At 40.0% G+C, this 20,910-nt stretch overlaps 2 protein-coding genes and 1 long non-coding RNA gene across 3 annotated transcripts in view; 2 read left to right on the forward strand and 1 right to left on the reverse strand.

The window, feature by feature from the left end:
* LOC103388706 (soluble guanylate cyclase 88E-like) overlaps positions 1-7,097 on the forward strand; it is a 15,468-nt gene extending 8,371 nt beyond the window's left edge. The window contains exons 11-16 of the mRNA XM_025061813.1: positions 631-777; positions 978-1,134; positions 1,575-1,684; positions 2,118-2,207; positions 3,133-3,251; positions 4,460-7,097. Of these exons, the coding sequence (XP_024917581.1) occupies positions 631-777; positions 978-1,134; positions 1,575-1,684; positions 2,118-2,207; positions 3,133-3,251; positions 4,460-4,829 (993 nt within the window). The 3' untranslated portion in view covers positions 4,830-7,097. The remainder of the gene's footprint in view (positions 1-630; positions 778-977; positions 1,135-1,574; positions 1,685-2,117; positions 2,208-3,132; positions 3,252-4,459) is intronic.
* Positions 1-7,450, reverse strand: part of LOC112487974 (uncharacterized) — a 44,577-nt gene extending 37,127 nt beyond the window's left edge. Inside the window, exons 1-2 of the long non-coding RNA XR_003051603.1 lie at positions 7,316-7,450; positions 7,133-7,177 (exon numbers count right to left, since the gene is read on the reverse strand). This is a non-coding gene — a long non-coding RNA (uncharacterized LOC112487974). The remainder of the gene's footprint in view (positions 1-7,132; positions 7,178-7,315) is intronic.
* A 4,709-nt stretch (positions 7,451-12,159) lies between these two features.
* On the forward strand, positions 12,160-20,611 carry tnfaip8l2b (tumor necrosis factor, alpha-induced protein 8-like 2b). Its single transcript, XM_008323822.3, has 3 exons — positions 12,160-12,486; positions 17,970-18,293; positions 19,077-20,611. The coding sequence occupies exons 2-3, from the start codon at positions 17,976-17,978 to the stop codon at positions 19,317-19,319; spliced, it is 561 nt and encodes a 186-aa protein (XP_008322044.1). The 5' UTR covers positions 12,160-12,486; positions 17,970-17,975; the 3' UTR covers positions 19,320-20,611.
* The last annotated feature ends 299 nt before the right edge of the window (positions 20,612-20,910 follow it).

Raw genomic sequence — 20,910 nt, forward strand, 5'->3', positions numbered from 1 at the left:
TATATATATATAATTTTAAAACAACTTTTGTATGCACATCATTACCGTATTCCTAGTACTGAGTACTTTCATAAGTATTTTCACTGGGGCACCTCGCAGCTACCGAGTACTATCAAACGATTTTTTTTTTAGGTCCAGTTTCAATCAATATGCATTGAACTGGAAGGCAATGTACTATAGGTGACACAGCTGTGGGTGTGTGTGTGTGTGTGTGTGTGGTCAAACCAAACCACAGTCAAGACACTATAAAAAAGGCTTCCCACAGTAGACGGCGCGTCACCAATGTCCCCACGTACATCCTACGACAACACATGACGTAACACATTAAATCTGCAATAATTGGCCAAAATGTAGCACTAAGACAAAAACATGGCTAAAACAAATTTCCATTTGACCTGAATTGTTCCAAAAAGTAAAATCAATTTAGAGAATCTTAAACATTTAGACAAACAGCTTTTAGGTCGCCAATTATAACCAAAAGTAGCTACATGTTAGCTTGAAACATACACAAAAGCTAAAAATACATAGCCCCTGCCACTAAATTAATATAAATTAAAGACAGAAAAAAAAAACATAATGTAAGTCACAAAGAATATGCCAATAGTAAGTGCCGCTGCCTTTGTCTTCCAGGTCTTCCCAGACGTGACCATCCTGTTCAGCGATGTGGTCAAGTTTAATGAGATCTGCATCCACATCACACCCATGCAGGTGGTGGACATGCTGAATGAGATCTACATCGTCTTTGACACGCTTAGCGAGAAGCACAACGTCTACAAGGTGAGGAGCTCAACAAAGCGACATTCATCTCTATCTTCTGCCCCCTTCTCTCCTCTGGCCTTTTTAATCATCAATCGCTCTATGAGCTCTGTCACCAACATCTTCATCCAATATGTGGTTCCCCAAACTGCTATTACACTGTGCTGCCACACTCACTAGAACTCTCCATTTACATCAGTCACACACTGCCCACTGTTTAGGTGGAGACGATCCGAGATGCCTACATGGTGGTGGCAGGCGTTCCCAATAAGACCACCTTCCATGCACACCACATCTGCGACATGGCTCTGGACATGCTGAGCTCCATCGACCATCTCAAAGACCCGTCTACAGGAGACAACATCCAGATCAGAGTCGGTGAGGGGCTGATGTTCGTCCATTCAACGAGTGATTTAGCTCTTGATGCTGAAGATTTTCCTGAAACCAAACCAAAAGACCCAAGAACCTTATTACATTCTACCACCTCTATCACAAGGGGTCACTGTATAGATCTAAATAAAATGCTTTTGAAAACAACTGGACCCACAAGAGGGCGCTAGGGGGCCTCCTTAGATGCAATTTTTTTGTGTGTAATAAGAATCTGTCCCAAATTGTAAAACACATAAACTGCTGTAATCAGCAGATTCTTAAATATCCACTGGTACTTGAACACAGCTCATATGATGACGTTATAACCTGTGTAGACCTGGCAGTTTGCATCCGTTTCTGCCAGGTCTACTGTCTGTGGGCTTGCAAAGGGGGTCCCTCATGGGGGCTTGGCATGGAAAAGTTTGGGTGAACCATTTCCCTCCTCACAGGTATCCACTCAGGAATGGTGGTGGCCGGTGTGGTGGGTCTGAAGATGCCTCGCTACTGTCTGTTTGGTGATACAGTGAACACAGCCTCACGGATGGAGAGCAATGGAGTGGTGACTACACTCACATACTAAATGATCTGCTGCCAAATACTCCCTGTCAGCTTTATAAATAACTGCACTCACGTCTATGGTTTCCCGCAGTCATTATACTATAGAAAACCATTTCCTGTTTAATGACAACACGGAGCATGAAGCTTTTAGGTTAATGCATTGGAGTAATCACTTCACTTGTTTCCTATTACTTACAGTAATAGAAAGTAATGTCATGAGCGGAAAATGTTGAATGTGACAGGCAGATATATATATATTTTTTTTTTTTTTTTTAACTCCATCACTGAACAGTTAATGTCTGTGAAGAAAAACAGCTAATTTTAGAGTCTGTTGAGCTGAAAGCTATAAACCTCCCCATGAAAAGTCAGTGAAAATGAAGCTGGTGGTTCTATCCTGAGCTATAGCAGTAGTTGTGTGTCTCTGTTCTGTGCAGGGCATGCAGATTCACATCAGCCAGACCACCAAAGACCACCTGGAACATGAGCCCTACATCATCGAGGAGAGGGGAAAAATCTTTGTCAAGGTGAGATCTAAGCTTTAGTCACAGATATATATATATATATATATACACATAATAAATTTAGTGGGTTTGCTCATGCTTTTATTGTATTGATGTAATTGCAATGTTTGCTAATTTCATTAATGGTAAAACAACTAATCAATTAATTTAATTCATAATGAAATACACCGAAATCAACTGCAGTGGTGCGCAGTTTTAGGAAAAAATCGTAAGTTATTAACTTTGAGACATGATGGTAAGCTGGGGTGACATAGTGTTAGGATCCCCAGGTTCAACTCCACCTTGTCCCAAGGTGAAGGTTGGGTTCCATCCGGAAACAACATCTGGTGTAAGAGCTCTGCCAAATAATTATTCAGCCATTCAGCTACCATTGTAGTGACCCATGGTGAAGCAGAAAGCGTGGAAATTAAATTCTGATAGGGCACAAAAAATGCCTTTCACTTTTATTGTGTTTTATTGTGTTTGTTTAAATATAAAACAATACAAAAATGACTATTTTGGAAAATTTTGTAGAGGTTTTTCATTACTTTTATGAGCAAATAGTTTTATTACAATTATTATTGTTGTTGATGTTATTTCATTTTTAACATTGATAATTAATTTAAAAAATGTTTTTTGTAGGATTTTACAACAGTATTTGATCTCAAGTATCAAACAGCAAGAGCACTTTCTAAGCTAAAACGGAAGCACTTTGTCCATTTTAGGCAGCAGCAGGAAACCCTTTATTATTTACCCAGAGTCTGCCCGGTGTGATGGTGAATGTCTTTCATACCTGACATCAGGTTCATTTTCTAATAACACACAAACACTTTATTCAAAAGGGAATTTGAAATGTGTTCTTGTCAGAGGAGAATCTACCTGGTCTGATTATTGAGCTTTTCATACTAAAAAAAAAAAAAAACCTTTTCACCTCCAAAACATCAAACAGGGCAAAGGCTACATGAAGACCTACTGGCTAAAAGGAAAGAAAGACCTGTCGTTCAAGACCCCAGCAGAGCTGCGCTACAGCAGTGAGCAGAAGGATTCAGAGGACAAGAGCTCTAATGAGTGAGTAGACGAAAGAATACGAGCAGCTGTGGACTCACATTGCCCCCTGTTGATTCAATCAGGTCTGTGCTCTTTGTTCCTTGCCACTAGACTGCAGAGTGGAACAAATGTTGAGGTGCTTTTTTAGTGCTAGTGCTGCAGATTTCTCTAAAACTGGAATGAAGACTGGTTGTACTACTGTACATCTTAGTTATGTTATTACCAAAAAGAGGAATAAACTGTGACGTTATTTCTCTTTATTGTGCAATAGGATAAAATCCAGTCTAGTCTTTCTTTCAGAACACTTTTACCAATCACAGTGAACCAGTCTCTTCAGCCAAGTCCAATGGGAATCTCATTTTCTTAATGTGACTACATGCAGACAAACGTGTTTTAATACAGTAAACAAGTGATGGTTTCAACAGTACAGATCACACAGACAAAAACAAGTGTGACTTCTGCAGTGCAAAAATACTTTCAGTTCTCTGTGAAACTGCTTCCTGGGAGTATCTGAAACTGAACACTGGTCCCTATCATATGTTTACCACTTCTTCAACTTGTACAGTTGTTATTGTACAGTTTATTCTCAATAAGTGAAAGTATCCTTTGCCAAATTCAGTCAATTTTTTCACTTTGTTCTGTTTCTTTTTGCTTGTTTGGAACTAAAGCCAGAATAGCATAGTTTAGCATAGTTTGACTTTTGTGCTACTTTATTTTTCTGTTTCTCTGGCTAGTTTTGTAAAAGTCACTCATTTTTGGGACATAAACCAAAGCAATGCCAAAGAGTTAAGAATATCAATGTTATTGCTATATTTTGCATTTTAAAGTATATGGCTAATATCTTCCAACCCACCTCCCATTAGGAGATGTGACTATTTTCCAGCTTCCCAATACCCACATTGAAACATTCAAAGCTATCGTTTAAAAATTTGACTGAACTCAATTTGAAACATTGTAATTTACACCACATTTAATGAACAAAATAAGTATTGCAAAATTTATTGGCTTAGCTACAGCTCCCTCAGGGTCCTGCCCCTCATTTTAGGAACCATTGTTCAAATGATAATGATCTCCCTTTCATTGGCACCCACATTTTAGGATATAGCACCCATTCTAAATTAGGTTTCTGTGATCACAGTTATGATTTTAAAATGTGTGATCTCATGTCATATTTAGCGCTGTACTCAACACATCCTACTGTAAATTTAACTATTTTCTAACTGCATCAGTTCCACAAGCACCAACGCCAAACGCATGGCCTCAAACCTCCACATCACCGGCAATGATGAGCAAGCTGAGGGAAAACCAAGCCCCAGTGACATGCCCCTGGACACCCTGCCCCCACCAGAGGCCGCCAATGAGCCTGCTGCAAATTCAACTGAGCCTCAGGAAAAGGAGAAAGCCAAAAAGACTAAGAACAACAAGGGAGCGAAGCTGGAAGTGCCACAGGGAAATGCTCTTCCAGAGTCCTCGTCACCAGCTGACGGCATGGAGAACCCAGGTCCTCTACTCAACAACAAGAGAAACAGCTTCAGGCAGCAGTATGCCAAGCTGCCCACCAACTTGCCTATCCGCAGCTCCTCCTGCTCTATCCTGTGAGAAAAAGTTTTTTCATAGTGATAACACGTGACGGTGAAGGTGTAAAGTATAATCAGGGGCTGCACAAAGCGGCCGCTTACATTATTCACAGTTACACATATCCTGTGTCCATTATGTCATTGCATGTCAAAGAGTTTAAATTGAACAACATTTTCACAACTTGAACTAAAGAATAATGTATTCCATGTTCTGATGTTGCAACATGGAAGTGTTTCAAATTCAAAGAATTAAAAATGCTACTAATAATTTTAAAAATCCAGTTCTTTACATCCATAGACCATTTGTTAGGTGCAGAAAGTCAGCACTTTACAAGTTGCTCATCATCCCTTCCTTATATCTGAAAAAGGAAGTACAACATCCTGTATAAAGAGAAATAGATGCAGAGAGGAAACGGAACTCTACTGCATAGGTGCAGCAGTTTTAAGCCAAGAGATTCAGATGGTTTTGTTGTTGTCACCTGTAAAATAAATCAGATGAGCCACTTTGAGAAATTACATGATGTCAAAGTACTTGTTAATGAGGTACTGTTTCATTAACCATTAATGAAAACTAGTCTGAGTCAGAGAGGCCTTCCATCACTGACAACGTGGCACAGACCTGTTTAAACATCATTTACCAAGAGGTCACGTCCTGAAACCGTAAAAACATCAATTAAAATATGAAACGTGTGAATACTACACTATACACATTTTCACTTATTCAAGAAGCAAAAGACTAAAAAGAATACTTGAAGTTTGAGACTATATTTTAGCTGATTGAAAGAAATGTTTCTCATCATTCACTAAATCATCATTTCACTTAGTAATTCATTTTGAAAGTCTTTGGCGTGGGAGTGGATTGGACGATAAAACAATTTAGGAAGTACGAATACAGTGGTATTCTTTTATAGCTGTATAATCTTTGGTAATGGGTATACAGTATGTCAGTGTTTTTGACATCTTACATTGGTGTCCACTTTCAAAAACCTGAACTAATCATTCCAAGCAACAGCAAAACATTTGTACAAAAAAATAAAGTACTCCACCTTGTGGCACGGCTGATAACTGATACTCTACAATAACAGAAATAAAGACTGAGGCTTCATTTAGTTTTACTGAGTGTAGTCATAATCATAGGGTTGTTTTAGGGTTTTTTCAGTTAAATTGGGCTTTTCTTTAGCAGAGATTTGTTTAGAGTTTCACACATTTTCTCAGCAATTCTTGTTTAATTTGGCATGTTACTGACTGCATGTTGTTTCACTGTATGATGGTTTCTGTTTATATAAAAACTGTATGTACAGGCACAAAAGTTGGTCTGGTGTTTTTTATTAGAGCTGTCAAACTGAGAACGACATGCACTGATCGTCTGGTAATTCCACTGTCCAATCATGTTACCTTGCTCTAATACCCAGTCAGTACACATGTTACTGTTACATCTGTAACATGTATTGAGTAAAGAGTTTTTGTTTCACAGAAGCAGCTCAAGCCTAATACCATTTCAGCACCAGTGTCTTTGTGGCAGCTTCAACTTCCAGTTACAGAGCACAAGGATGCAAGTCTACGGTTGACTGTTGAAATTTCAAAAAGGATTGTGATGGACTGTAGACGTATTGACCAATTTTGAAGCTCTAGACCTGCTTCGTAAATCACCGTCAAGATGCACAGTCAAATTCACCAACTCACCTAAAACTTGAATAATAATTGAGTTTGAATACAATTTCTTTTACCCTATTTAAGAGTCACAGTGAAGATAGAGTCAATCCCAGCAGTCCAGGGTGTAAGGACAGGGTACACTCTGGACTGTTCAAGAGAAAAATCTAAAAAGCCAAAAATAACTAAAAGCTAAATGAAATAACCTAAGTTACCAAATTACGACAGTGCAATGTGTAGTTTATTTTGACATTTTAAATGAAAGTGTAACTAAAGGTAAAGCTCCAACCCAACTAAAACAACTTACAAGGCTCTCATTAACTGAATCATCACAGTTTCTCATGTATAGTCCTGATGAGGACAAAATGCCACTGATGGAATAACTACAAACTCTTGATAATAAACCAATTCTGCACAAACTGACCATAACAGGGATTATAATTTAGCAGAAATCTTAAGACACCTAGTAGAAAGTAGGCAGGTCTGGATTAGTGAGTAGAACATCCTTTAGAACATTAGGACATACAGGACGGAAAACAGGCATGGCAGCCAACAGAACCCAACTAAGCACAGAAACAAGACAAAGCACAGAACCACGGCAAAGCACAGCAGCCTTGCAAAGCAGAAAAGCGGCATTCCAACCATACAGGATAAAAGAAAAATGACACTCCTTACTGTATTGAAGATCTTGATCTCGGATGATTGGATGACATCTGAAATCTGTAAAAACAAAAATTCACAAACAATCAATCAGTCATGTTACTGAGTACTGAAGTACTGAAGTTTTGGAGTTCGCATTTTTTAAATGACTACCATTTTTAAATAGAAAACCTGAGTTTGACTCCACATATTGCTCACCTTGTCTTTCAGTTTCCAGAGTGAACTCTGATGCAAAACAACTTAGACCTGGTCCCCGTGCACAGAAATCAGTGCCCAAACTGTTCCACCAAGGGCCGCTGTGGCTGCAGGTTTTTGTTCCAACCAAGCAGTAGCACACCTGAGTTGACAGGTTCAATCAACTGGTCTCAGTCTTCAGACAGCTGATTGGTCCAACTATGTGCTCTTGGTTGGTTGGAACAAAAACCGCCAGCCACACGGCCCTTTGAGGAACAGTTTGGACATGCCTGTCTGTACATTTCAAACATTCTTGATTAAGAGTTTAATACAATGCAAACTTTTTTTCCGAAACTCACTGTAGAAGAGACTGAAGTTGTACTTTAAGCACTAAAAAGGTACAAAGAATATTCTGTTTCTAAACACATTCCCCACACACATTCTTATGCAGGTCAACATTATTACTGACTGCCTTCTCTTATAAAGTGCAGTTAATTAAATCTTAAATCAAATCCGTTTGTGTGGCGTGCACAACGATGACTTCTGAAAAAATAAACAGTCAATCAAACCACAATAGTCTACTAAAATGTGGCCATGCACTGACATCCTCTGTGAAGAGCACGGGCAGACAAGAAGTATCATTTCTAAAATCATAACGTAATGCCCTATACCGTATCTCCCACACCGTTTGACTCTCAGGAGCTGATTGCGTTGTGGAGAACTCTTCCATGTTCTGACGTGTCTGTAGTGTTGCCCGCCTGCTGTCAGGTGTCCGACAGCCCACCACTGAAAACACCCCCAAAACATTTAACTAATTGCATTGTTAACATATTCGTCTTCCTCTGCACAATGATGTCTGTACTTTTGCAAGCATTTTTGCTTTTGGGGACGTGGTAAAGTATCGTGTGTAGTGGACATTTTTAAAAGGGGCGGGGATACTCGTATTTCGGGAAGCTCGTATCTGGGGGGTCCACTGTACATTTATCAGAATAGAGAACAAATCGTTTATCATATTGGTTAAATACAAGGCGTAACGTTTAATTGCCAAATAACGGACAATTCCGTGGCAACCCTATAGCTTTCCTAACTAGCATGTTTGCTTTTATGGTTATTAATTTAAATGTTTTATGTTTTTTAAGCCATAACCATTAAACCATTAAAAAATATTAAGCAATAATTCGTCTTTAAGCAGTATTTCATTGACATGTTCATAAATTGTAACTTTACCATAGTTATTGCAAAAAGCCAGCAGCTATTTTTATGTTTGAAAAAAAAAACAACAACAACAAACACCACAAATCCCTGGCATGAGGTCATAATATAACGACAGAGTTATAATTAGAAATAATGTTTAAAATTGCTGCTGATAGGACCATGTTAAGCCCACACACTGAGCCTTTAATCACTTTGTTAATAAAATTTTGTAAAGTGTGAACAATAAAGTGGGTTAATTTTTTTGCCCCCTGACGTTTTCTTATCTGAAAAGAACAGTAAACGGCGCACTATCAAATCTGTGACGCCGTGGGGAAAAACTGAATCTGTGTTAGCTTCACACTGATCAAATTAAATCTCTTGGCCTCCCTTGAACCGGCATCTGTTCATCTCCATTGGGGTCCGACCTCTATCTTCCATCACTGAGGAAGGAAAGACACTGTAAGCAGAGAAAGCACCAAAGCTCTCCAAATCCTTCAAGCAATTCAGGCTCCAAATCCTCAGGCAATTTCCCTGACCTGAGTGGTTATGAGGTCACTTATTCCGCTCTTAGTCATTGGCTGATAACACACTGCTATTATGTGGGTGACTGTAAGTGTGTGTGTGTGTGTGAGGATGGAGGTTGGAAAATGTTGTGTGATCTTTTAATGAAGGATAAGTGTCAATATTGAGGTTCCTTTTATTATCTCACAATCTAAAGGTGGCAGATGTGTAAACAAGTGAACATTAGGAAGGTGGAGTCAGGTGAGAGCTCATTCTAGGACACAGAGCCACAAACACAGAAAGATGGTCAGCCCTCAACGCTTCTGCGCTGATGTTTCCTCGTGAGATGTCATTTCACGATAAAGAGGAAGCCGTCAGGAAACCGCTTAAGCACTACTTCCTGTCTGTAGCCATGGTAACGGACCTCATTTTGCAGCTGCACAAGTTATTATGAGTTAATTTCTACCGAAGGAGACTGATAGTGAAAATAGAGACAGGTGTGTTTCCAACACCTCTGTTGCTCTGCTCGCCTGATGGTGTTGGAGGCCCGTCCTCCACACACCTCTCAGCCCAGCTGCGTCCCCACAGCACAACCTTTAACCCAACATCTGACAGCGATTATCATTTACGAGCACTCATTGGACGCTACTCTATAAATGGTCCATGCTTCAGCCAACAGCTGGTTGCCATTCAGATAAATCCTCAGATAAACACACTGAGCTGGAACCGTCAGTAGACACTTCCTGATTCTAAGTGAATCAACTGGCGAACACACAAACACAGACACACAAACCGACTTTGGGGAGGGTCAGATATGATAAAGTAGAACACATGCAAAAGTCTCTCATGTGAAAAAAAAGAGATAAGGAGAGTGAACTACTCGTCATTGTGACACAGCTCACCACTGCACACAACCAAATGTGACCTCTGCTTCTAACCCATCACCAAAGTGAACAGTGGGCAGCTTTAAGCACCCAGGGAGCAGTGTGTGGGGACGGTGTCATGCTCAGAGCACTAAGCCACCACTGACTTCATACAACAGCAGTTTTTTTCAGCATTAGTTCACATAGAGTTGTTTCTGAGTTTTCAAAAAAGATGATAAGAATTTTGTAGAAAATAAAGAAGCATAATTGTGTATAAAAATCAGTTCAGAAATAGCTAAATGTTAGCCCAAAATATAGCAAAATAACCTGCCCAGAGTTTAGAGAATTTAGACCAAACATTGAGAAAATAGCCGTAGCTAATCAAAATTAAAACAGGGATATATGTAGGTTAGCTTCGAGCTAAGTATGGTCATGAGAATAGCCACAAAATGTTAGTCAAAACTATTACAAGGACACTTGGCAGAAGCTAAACGTTAGCTAAAACAAGTATGAGTAAAACTCACAGAAAACAATTATTATCAAAGCGAGTAAAAGTACAAAGTACAAAGCTAAAAGGCAAGACCAAAATGAAACAGATATGATAGCTAAATCAAGTCAGCTAAAATTTAGCAAAACACAATCGTCCTGATATCTAACTTTAAACACAACTGTATTTTATTAACTTCCATTCAGTTTAGAATTTAAACTTTCAAAGGAAAGGTTTTACCAGAACCAGCTAAAACAAAGAATATGTTATTTGGTAAAAGCATTCCTTTTTGAAAGCTGGTTCTGTAAAAGCATATTAAGCCTTGATTAGGGCTAAAATAAAACATCTGAGAGGAATACATTACATCGATGTAAACAGTCCAGATTTCTCGCTTTTCAAATGTCAACTAGAGAAAAACAAAACAAAATAGGTTTCCGACTAAGATTAAAAATAAATAAATAACACGAAACTTCCTGGACAAGGTTGTCCAGCACTAAATAGTTTAAGAACATCTTACGAGCCTCCGGACAAATCCAGATTCCAGTGTGGATCTGCACTGAATTGTAGCTGTTTACGGCTATTACTGCTCTATGATCTCTGCATTATCATCTCTGAAAAGTAAAGATGTTTCCACTTACTGCTGTGTTTGTTTCCAGGATTATAAAGCACAAAAAATACTGCAGATTTTCAAAACCTTTTTGGAGACATTTGTATGAACCATGTAACCAAGGTTTTGTGTGAATCCATGGACAGATTTGGTTTTCTTTTTTTGTTTTTCTACTTGAACTTATCATTTTACTGTAGCTTCTTATTTAACATTCTACTGTACACAGCTGAATACTTCAGTATCATGAACAAACAATAGAACAACAAAAGCCTCAAAGGACAAAATATACATTTGAAGGAGGAAAGTGAGGAAGGAAAGTGAACACTACTGCACACAACCAAATGTGACCTCTGTTTTTAACCTATCACTAAAGTGAACAGTGGGCAGCTTTAAGCGCCCGGGGAGCAGTGTAGGGACAGTAGCATGCTCTGAGGACCTCAGTGGTGACTCGGCAGCTGGTAGAGTCAAAACCTGAAACCTTTCGGACCCAAGTCTGCTTTCTTAACCACTAAGCCACAACTGCACCTGATTTGACATGGTTTATCATGGTTTAAGGTTCAACTCTACAAACGCTGCCTTGCATTGGCAGCTTTGACCTTGTTGTCATAATGGGGCTGCCTTCAGGACTGTTGTCTGTGTTTTGCTGTTGTCCCAAATTGACTATAGGCTAAACATCAATTTTTTTTTTTTTTTGCTTTCTGACAGATGGAAAAGTGTTTCCACATATCGGGTTGTTGCTTATTTTCACTGAATTGACATAAAAACAGTTGGGCGGCAGAGGAGTTTTGGTTTCAGATCAGTCACTGAGCTCTGAGTGTGAGCACGTGCTTCAGACCGAGACACACGCCAGCACGGCCACTGTTATGACGCCCTGTGACACAGGGCTCAGCCGCACTGACAGGAGCCACATTCCAGCGCTAGGTGAAACAACATAAAGGGGGCTTTAAGCCGCTCCCCTTTCAACTGGCTGCATCACTGCATTATTGTTAAATTCTTTCTGGGGTTTTTCACTTGTTAGAACAAGCAGAGGCAGGACATCAGCAATATAGAGAGAAAAGAGGGTGAGAGAGAGAGAGAAACAGAGAGAGAGAGGCGGACCGTGCTAGAAGAGAAATTAGGCAGGGCAGAATAGGGATACACAAGTTTTTTTTTTAAAGTTTGAATTGAGATTTAAAAAAGGAAACACAAGGTGAGATAGAGAGAGAGATACAGAGTGAGTGAGAGAGAGAGAAAAGGAGAGAGAGAGAAACACACTCACACAGGCTAAGGGGTGTGTCATAGCAATTTAGTTCCTCAAGGAAGTACAACTCAACATTATCTTAAGACAGTGTGGCAGTGACAGAAGTGCTGCAGGAGGACGGTGGGTTTTTGTTTTTTTTTCCGCCTGCTGGTTCTGCTTCTGCTGGAGATGGAGGGATCTTCTTAAACCAACCATCCTGGGCTGTCAACCTGAGACCAAGAGCAGAGGGCAGGAGGCATACTTGACACAGAAAAGGAGGGAGGGGGACCCAGCCAAACACACCAAAACACACACACACAAAAGGTAAGACACTGCTGCCTTGTTCACGTCTCCGGGGCTCAGATAACTTGTTACTTTCTTTTTCGGGGGAGAGAAAAACAAGGATTTGGACAGCGTTGGTGTTCTGAAGAGACAGAAGAGCTGAGTGGGATGATTGGAACAAATTGTGTCGACTCTCTCACTTCCCCATCTCGCTCGATGTGTGCTCACAGTCATGCTGGAACAAGTACAGTGACATGCACAGATGTGGAGCTCAGACTTTGTTTGCACAAGCTGAGAGTTGCTCAACTCAAACTCACAGGCTGTGGACTCAGCTCATTGGCTCACTTTGAATTCACGAGCGCTTCAGGCCGGAACTAAAATGCCAGAGTGTGTAAACCAGTGATATGTCACTGGCTGTGAGGTGTGCAGATGTCGTAGGGTGGCATGGTGGTTGGGACTGTTGACACCAACTATGGGGTGTTTCACTTCCCTTTTGTAGACATTGCAGATGGTTTCAAGCAACGGCCATTCAAGGGAGTTGTGAAACAATGACGGAAAAGCTGCAACATGTGTCTTTTAAGGATTTCAACAGTGCCCTCCTAGGTCATTGAAAAGGATTCATAGAGCTTATGTGCCTCAGTGTGAGATGTGTCATAAAGAGTAGGGAGTGTAGTACTAAATATACTAAATATGTAACCAGCTGTGGCCTCATAAACCTAGATCCAGAAAGCAACTGGCCTCTGAGGTGAGATAACTGCTGGTTATACAACAGGTTGTAATGCAGTATTTGATGTACACACGTTGACCTGTGGCCCAGTTGTAATGATGGAAGTGAGAGGCTGACTTTGTCTCAATTATTTGCCTCCAAATCAATAACAGAAAACAGCAAGAAAGGCTCTGTTTGAGTGACTGCTCCACAGCCCTCAAACCTGAAGCATCACATTCTTTTCCCTGCTGTTTGGTCTGATCACTGTTGGACTTTAACTCCAATCCAGACCAGAACAATATCTCAGAGATCTGAGAACCAATCCAAGTTCACTTCAGTTTGCCTAATTCTGCTGAGGGTTCACTGGTAAATGTGGAGCCAATCCCTGTAAACATGAGGCAGAATATTCCCTGGACACACCACCTCCCACGCACACAGATATTCACAGACTTACTATTGAAAAAGTCATACATATGACATCCATTTGACGAGCTTAGAGCAATCAGGTTACCATAGCATCTGTGAAGAACCTGTTGCATAATCTGATATAAACAAATTAAGGAAGAACTTCATCTAAAAGCAAAGCTTTATCAACTTTGTCTGTGTGTGGTCAACTAACAGATCTCGGGTATTTTTCAGGCCAAACTGCAGCGATGGGACTCTTTACAAAATGTATTCTGTGTTGTATAAAACATTAGTTTTAATTAAATCCCCTGTTAAGGTGTTCAGATAATACGCAGGTGTATATACAGTATAATAATGCTTGGTTATGTTTCTGGCTGGCCAGAGAAATTTATTTAAACAAATTGGAAAAATCATCAGAAAAAAGATCAAACCCCTGCAGTACAACCTAGGGGGCGCAGACCCAGGTTGAGGACCTCTGCTCAAGAGCAATGCTAAAATCAACAGAACCAGGTGCTACTTCATGATGAATAATACCTTACTACAAATCGGGAATAAGATCTTCTCATCTTATTTGGAAATGACTAATTGGAAATTTGGAAATAACTAACTTCCTGTACAACTCTTGTCGTTTTTGAAGCCAGTTTAGTTTTTTCTGTAAATATTCAAAAACATACCACAACAAAAAAAGAAATTCTCAGAAAGTGCACACAGGTTCATACATGCACATAAACGCTGGTGCCTAAAGCTGGAGTCATCTCAGGAATGCTAAATATTTACCTCTGCAGTCTGCAGCCTGCTGGGATGGATCCTCCACTAATCACTCTCTCTCTCTCTCTCTCTCTCTCTTTCTCTCTTCGAGGCTGTCCATTAATGCACTATTCAAAGGTTTCTCACCACCTACTGTGTTACCTTTGCTCTGAAACAATATAAAACCATCAGTCGCCTGTAATTGCACCAACTCTGCTCCTGTTATTGTTCACTTCTGTTCCCCTGATGGTGTTAGATATCACAGAGCACACAGGTACCCTCTCTAACAGGCTTTTGGGAGGGATACAGACAATTTAACATTTAATGCAGTAACTCCCCCGTGCATTAGGACCACAAAGTGGGAGGAAATTGATGCTTAGCATTTAGTCCGTGTCCTTGATGTGACCGACTGAAAAACACACTGAAATAAAGCTGATTACACAGTTAGCAAAAACACTAAGCAACGCAGAGCCACTAAGCAAACAATGTAGTAGAGTAGTACACTAGGGCTATCAAGACAAAGTCACGCTCGGACCACTTTTTACTCCAACCAGCAGTTCTTTAAATGCTTTCCTGTCATGTACAGAATGTTTGCTTTGTGGCTTCCATGCTAACAGTTAAACAACTAATTAGCTCTTAATCAGCCAAAGGTCATTGTACCAGAGAGAGAGTGAGCAGCAGCAGTCAGTGTTTAACACTACAGAGGAAAAACAAGGTGACCAGATCAATCAGTGTCATAATTTTCATCAGTGATGCTAACAAACTAGCAACACTGTCTTGGTCTAACGGCAAAATAGGATCAGAGTTCCCTGTGATGAAACATGGACTGGAAATTCACTGCAAACAGAATTTCATCCTGAACTGTTTCCATCAAATTGGACTTTATTGCCATTATCTGATAGGACGTTCAGACCTCAGATGAAACTACGTGACAGTGCCAGAATGTGGAACAACAAAATGTCTCAAACAGTAAAAGTAACATTGTAATATACGCCTGTTGGTCTAACGACGACTCCATTCAAGTCACTGTGGGCTTTTTAGCACATAAATGAGTTTGAAGCATTAATGTGAAACAGCTACCATGCTGTTCCACATCTATTATCACTGTTAAAGGAAATAATAATAATAATGATAATTAATGAATGTTCTTTAACTCCCCACAGGGAAGCTGAACAAAGCAAGCAATTAGCGATGTCACTCATGTTCAGAGCCAATTTAAAGGAGAAGTTACGTTTAGATTAGCTTATAAAAATCACGGGTTGGTGATTATGGATGTTGTTGCTGGGAATGAGGTCAGTGTTAAAGATGGGCTGATTCACAGCAGGCACTGCTTATTTGTGTGATATGAAAATGAATGCCATCAAGTTCAGATTTTGTTTTCTATTATAAGCGTGCTATCTTTAGCTCACAGTGCTGATTGTGCATCATTACAGCCGGACTATAAGAATACACTCATTATAATAATGCTGTCTACTGGGAAAAGGAACAGAAATGAAAGACATACACCAACAGCGGACATAGGCAGTGGTTGAATTGACGGCTCTGCAGTCAAAGTGCGGTTCCTAATGCACATGATGTTTCACTAACAGAGTGGCAGTTGTTCAAGACCCAGGGGTTGTAATTAAGGTCGTCTCCGAGTGAAGCTGGTTGCTCATGCTCTGTTCGCGTCCCATAACTGATGCAATCTACAGACAGCAGGCACGGACCTGCCTCAGTTATGCAGACGACCCGTATCTCCTGTACGTGTTCACACAAGCTGAAGAAGTGAGACTCAGTGCAGAAAGTTGCATTGATCAATGTTCAGCAAATGTTCTTTAAATTCCAACCCTGTTTTTACAGGAGCACACAGGAACTCGGACCAGGTTTGTAGTATGTTTTAAATATTTTCATGAGGGGAGAGTTTAAAGGTTGTGAAAACACCTTTGGTTTTGGTTGGAACAGAACCTCTGAAAATCTGCTACAATATGAACACAACCATTTCAATCCCTTTCAAATCAGACGACATCCATGTCAGAGATTAGGTTACATTTTAAGATGAATTAAAACCAAAATCCATCAAATCTGTTTTGAGGATCAAAGACAGACGGAGGATTTTGTAACCGTGTTAATGTGTTGTTTGTGTTTGCAGGTTGATCACCTCCCAATGGGATAAAGTTGTCTGACAATTACGACTGTAGACGTGGTTAAAATCCCAGTTGAGAAACTAAAAGCCTCTGTGGAGTCTCATCCATGCTACTTCTCCCTCTGGTCAACATGAAACTAAAACAAACACTGCAGTGGACATGATGTCAACAGGGATTAACATAAGAATGACTTGGACACAATTGTTATAGTTCTGAATTAGAGATGATAAAAAATAAAAACTGATTACAGAAAAAAGAGACAGGATTAACTGAACCCTGAAAAGTCTGTCTGACAGAAGGACTTTGTTTGAATAATGAACAAAGACAAACTCTGACTGAAAGACCAACAAGAGTTTTCTGATAGAATGGAACAAATATGGCATAGACACACAAAACAGTTAGAAAGGCTGTGCGATGAAAAGACAAAGACTAAAATGAGGAACGATGACAAACAAACACAAACAGATTTTCACAAAGACTAACTCAAGGACGGTCCTACCAAAAAGACTGTCTAATGTAAAAAAAAAATGACAATGACTGTCAGGACGACAATTTACGACTGACCAAGGCATAGTCTGAGTCTGACTTCTACATCAGTAACAAAGGCGGAACAACACAGATGTCTGATGGACAGGAAGATGAAAAAGACTGTCCAACACAAAAACTGACTGACAAAGGTCAAAGTCTGTCTGACAGAAGAACAAAAGCGCGTAGCAACGACAAAGACTGGCTGAAATGAATCTACCAAGTCTGCAATGTTTAAATATCTGTCTTTATGAGCAAGATTCAGGAATAAATATGAATGAGAATACGAAGGTTAGAGAGTCGCATTGATGACGGGAGAGAGGCCAGTCCCCCTCTCCTGCCCCAGTGATCTAGAAAGAACTGAATAAGAGAGGTGAACATGTGTTGTGTCCCCCTGCCTCCACAGCAACAAATGGTTTGTCCTTGAACACAGTATTTAACCTCCACCTACTCCACTGGAGCTAATCACTGTCTGGCAGTGAAAGACTGTTGAGTCTCTGGCCAGGAGTGAAATGCCTGAAACATTTTTCTAGTTGAATGGGCGGTCTTTTTACTTTTTTACAGTATATAGTATACAGAGTATATAGACTTAAATGACAACTATTTTTTATGTAATCAAACTATCACATAATCCAACTCAATTCAGTGAAAGTGGAAATTTTGTTTGGATAAATATAAACACAACTTTAGGATTAGCTAGCTTTGGTAATTAGTATAAACATACTGAGACGTTGCAGTTGACGTACTACAGAGTCTGTTTTGCCTCAGGTGGTGTTTGAGCACCTTGTTAGTAAAAAAATAACTATCCTAGTTATAAACATAACTAAATATAACTCATTCATTGTTGAAAAACTCAAATATCAAAAGATGTTGGTTAAACTAAATAAAAGAAAATGAAGGACATTTCCAGACATATAAAATCCATCCCTGTTATTTGGTTCATTTAATTAAGAGATGCTAAATGTCAAGATCTTCCTCAACATTAATGAAGGTTTCTCTTTCTTCCCCTGATGATTTAGCCAACCATGGATGCCTTCAGCTCCAAGGACATGGCCATGAAGGCACAGAAGAAGATCCTCAGCACCATGGCCAACAAAAGCTCTGTGCAAATGTTCATCGACGACACCACCAGCGAGATCCTGGACGAACTGTACCGCATCTCCAAGGAGTACAGCGGGAACAAATCGGAGGCGCAAAAAGTCATCAAAAACCTAATCAAGATCGCAGTGAAGATCGGTGTGTTGTTCAAGAACAACCGCTTTTCCTCTGAGGAGCTGGCAGTGGCTCACGACTTCAAAAAAAAGTTGCACATGGGTGCAATGACTGCTATCAGCTTCTATGAGGTTTGTTTTCACAGTGAATCTTCAGGGATGCATGAGCAACGGGAAAGGGCAATGGCTAATGTATAGGCTGCTACATTAAGTTTCTATGGAACTGTTAGAGATGAAGCAGCAGTCAGTGAATTTTGTTAGAGATGAAGCAGCAGTCAGTGAAATTGTTTAAACAGCTGTAAAGTCCAACAGCATTTACTGATCTGGAACGTTTGTTTAGCGACCTGTCTCTCTTTCAAACTCAGGGCTGTTAATGATGATACACATTTCCAGTGTTGCACAATACCACCAATTCAAGATAAAGAACTTCACCAGTTGGCCGACCTCACTGAGGTCAGACTATTTGTAAGGCAGCCCACCCTACAACATGACGTGGAAGATTGTTCACTAGTGACTTCATGAATAAAATGTTGGATTTGTTGGATAGTGCAGCTTTGAAGGACGAGCCCCCACAATATGTTTTTTTTTGCAAAAACAGTGATGCTCGAGTATTACAGACAGAGCACTTGCGGAAAATTGCTAGAAACATAGAATTTGAAGCATAAAGTGCATATAAAAATGTATCGAGCAATGGTCGTGAAATATGCTTTCAAAGTTAAAGGCTTGCTAATTTCTAAATGGTCTAAAAAATATTACAAATGTTGCTGAAACTATTACATTATTTGTATTACATACATTAGTAAAGGACCAGAAGACACAAGAGGTGGGGTGTGGTCTTCAAAACAATGTGTCCCATTGCATTGACGATACAGTGTTTATGCACGTAAAATACCTGGTGTGTTTCTCACTCTGCAGGTGGACTTCACCTTTGATAAGACAGTCATGTCGGAACTTCTGACAAGCTGCAGAGATCTGCTGCTAAAACTGGTCAACACCCACCTGACAACCAAATCCCACGGTCGCATCAACCACGTCTTTAACCATTACTCAGATCCGGAGCTCCTGACCAAGCTGTACGACCCCAACGGCCCTTTCAGACCCAACCTAACCAGGATCTACAAAGGACTTAACAAAATGGTGGAGGACGGAACAATATGACAGAGGAAGAGCGACAGCATGACAGTCAGACACTGGGAGATCTACAGGCAGACTCAGCTGAGACTCTGAACTGTTGGATAAAAATTAAAAAGTCTTACTGCTGCTGGAGACTGGCAAAGTAGGACAGGTGATTCATGAACAGAACTGCTGCCCCACTGTTCTCCAAGAACGTGGGATTTAAACAAAGACAGTTGAGTCATTCCTTGAGTTATTTTTATAGTTTATAGGTGATATACTGTGTACTTATCCAGAGAAAGAAAAAGTAAAAAAAAAACTTGAATCTAAAAGTTGATGTTCAGCTGAAATGTCACAGAATGTTTAATCTTAGAAACCTGCAAAAGTCTCATCCCTCACTACTACTGATGTCATGAACCGCGAAGATGAGGGAGGGAGAGAAGAAGGGAGGAAGAAAAACCGCTGGAGCATTGCGTGAAGTCAGAAAACAAACAAGTGAACAGTGCAGTACAGCACTGCCACCGGGTGGTGAAGATTGTGCACCTGCAACTGAAATGTGCAGAGTCGTGTTTACTGAGGCGTGCGGGTTATAAATAACCCTGCAGCGGATAATTACTCCCACTATTAAACACAACATCACCACTCCCGAACAATGTTGACTGCACAAGCTTGAATGTTAATCCAATAATACATGTTGTTCTGCAAAGTGTACCATGGCCACTAGCCAAGACTAAGACGTATTATTCTTATGTTTCTATCATAATGACACTGAATTTCCACAGGCATGGGAAAGTGGAGTCCTACGTGGACACTGCAAGTCATTTCATGTGACATGAAACTAAAAAAGTGTTAAAATACAAAATATTTTATCTGTGTCTGTGACATCAGCTTTTGGAGCAGCTGTTTTAATGTAGCTTTTGCAACTTAATCAGAACCACGAGGCTAAATATAGGATTCAAAGTAGGGGTGTCCTGAACCTTAAGAATGTTATGTTTCAAAGCTAAGAAAATCTTTGCATTTCCTACTGCATTTGGGAGTCAGCAAATCTTCTGCTTCTTGTCACTGGAGAATAAGAGCCTTCCTTGTCATCTGAACCTTGTTGAGTTCAGATGAAGGGCTATAGGAAGAAGTTACAGTGCCAAAGCATAACTTTGGACAAGAGGAGCTGCTTTCAGCTGACTATCAGAATGAGTGTTAGTATCACCGCAGCTGGAATTCTGAAGACTAGTAATAGGTATAAAAGTTGAGCAGGACACCCCTATTTAAACTCTCATTAAAAAGTTAAGAGTTATACAACAGCCCTGTTACAAATAATAAAAACATGCTTTGAAAATGAAGTCCCCAAAATGTCTTTTATTTACCTGATGCTATGTTGATTTGACAATTCTTCAGTAGTATAAGTGGAAAATCTGATTATTCCCCATTGTTGGCGCTCATATGTATTACAGTAAACCTCACAAACTGTACCGTATTCACATACCATAACATGGTAAGGCTTAGATTAGAATCCCATGAATAAGAACTGTATGCAGTAGCAGCCTCTGAGGTAGCATTTCAAACAACCATGTGCTTAGTCCAAACAGTCACATGACCAAACATGTGACTGTAAAGTCACATTTCCTACATTTCAGCAATG

The sequence above is a fragment of the Cynoglossus semilaevis genome, chromosome 13, assembly GCF_000523025.1.
Source record: "Cynoglossus semilaevis isolate Cse_v1.0 chromosome 13, Cse_v1.0, whole genome shotgun sequence".
Lineage (NCBI taxonomy): Eukaryota > Metazoa > Chordata > Actinopteri > Pleuronectiformes > Cynoglossidae > Cynoglossus > Cynoglossus semilaevis.

What these genes read in the sequence shown, in the direction of transcription:
- tnfaip8l2b (XM_008323822.3), top strand. Translation starts at nt 17,976, where the DNA reads ATGGATGCCTTCAGCTCCAAGGACATGGCCATGAAGGCACAGAAGAAG. An exon ending in CTGCTATCAGCTTCTATGAG is followed by an intron (nt 18,294 to 19,076) that starts GTTTGTTTTCAC and finishes CTCACTCTGCAG; the next exon opens with GTGGACTTCACCTTTGATAA.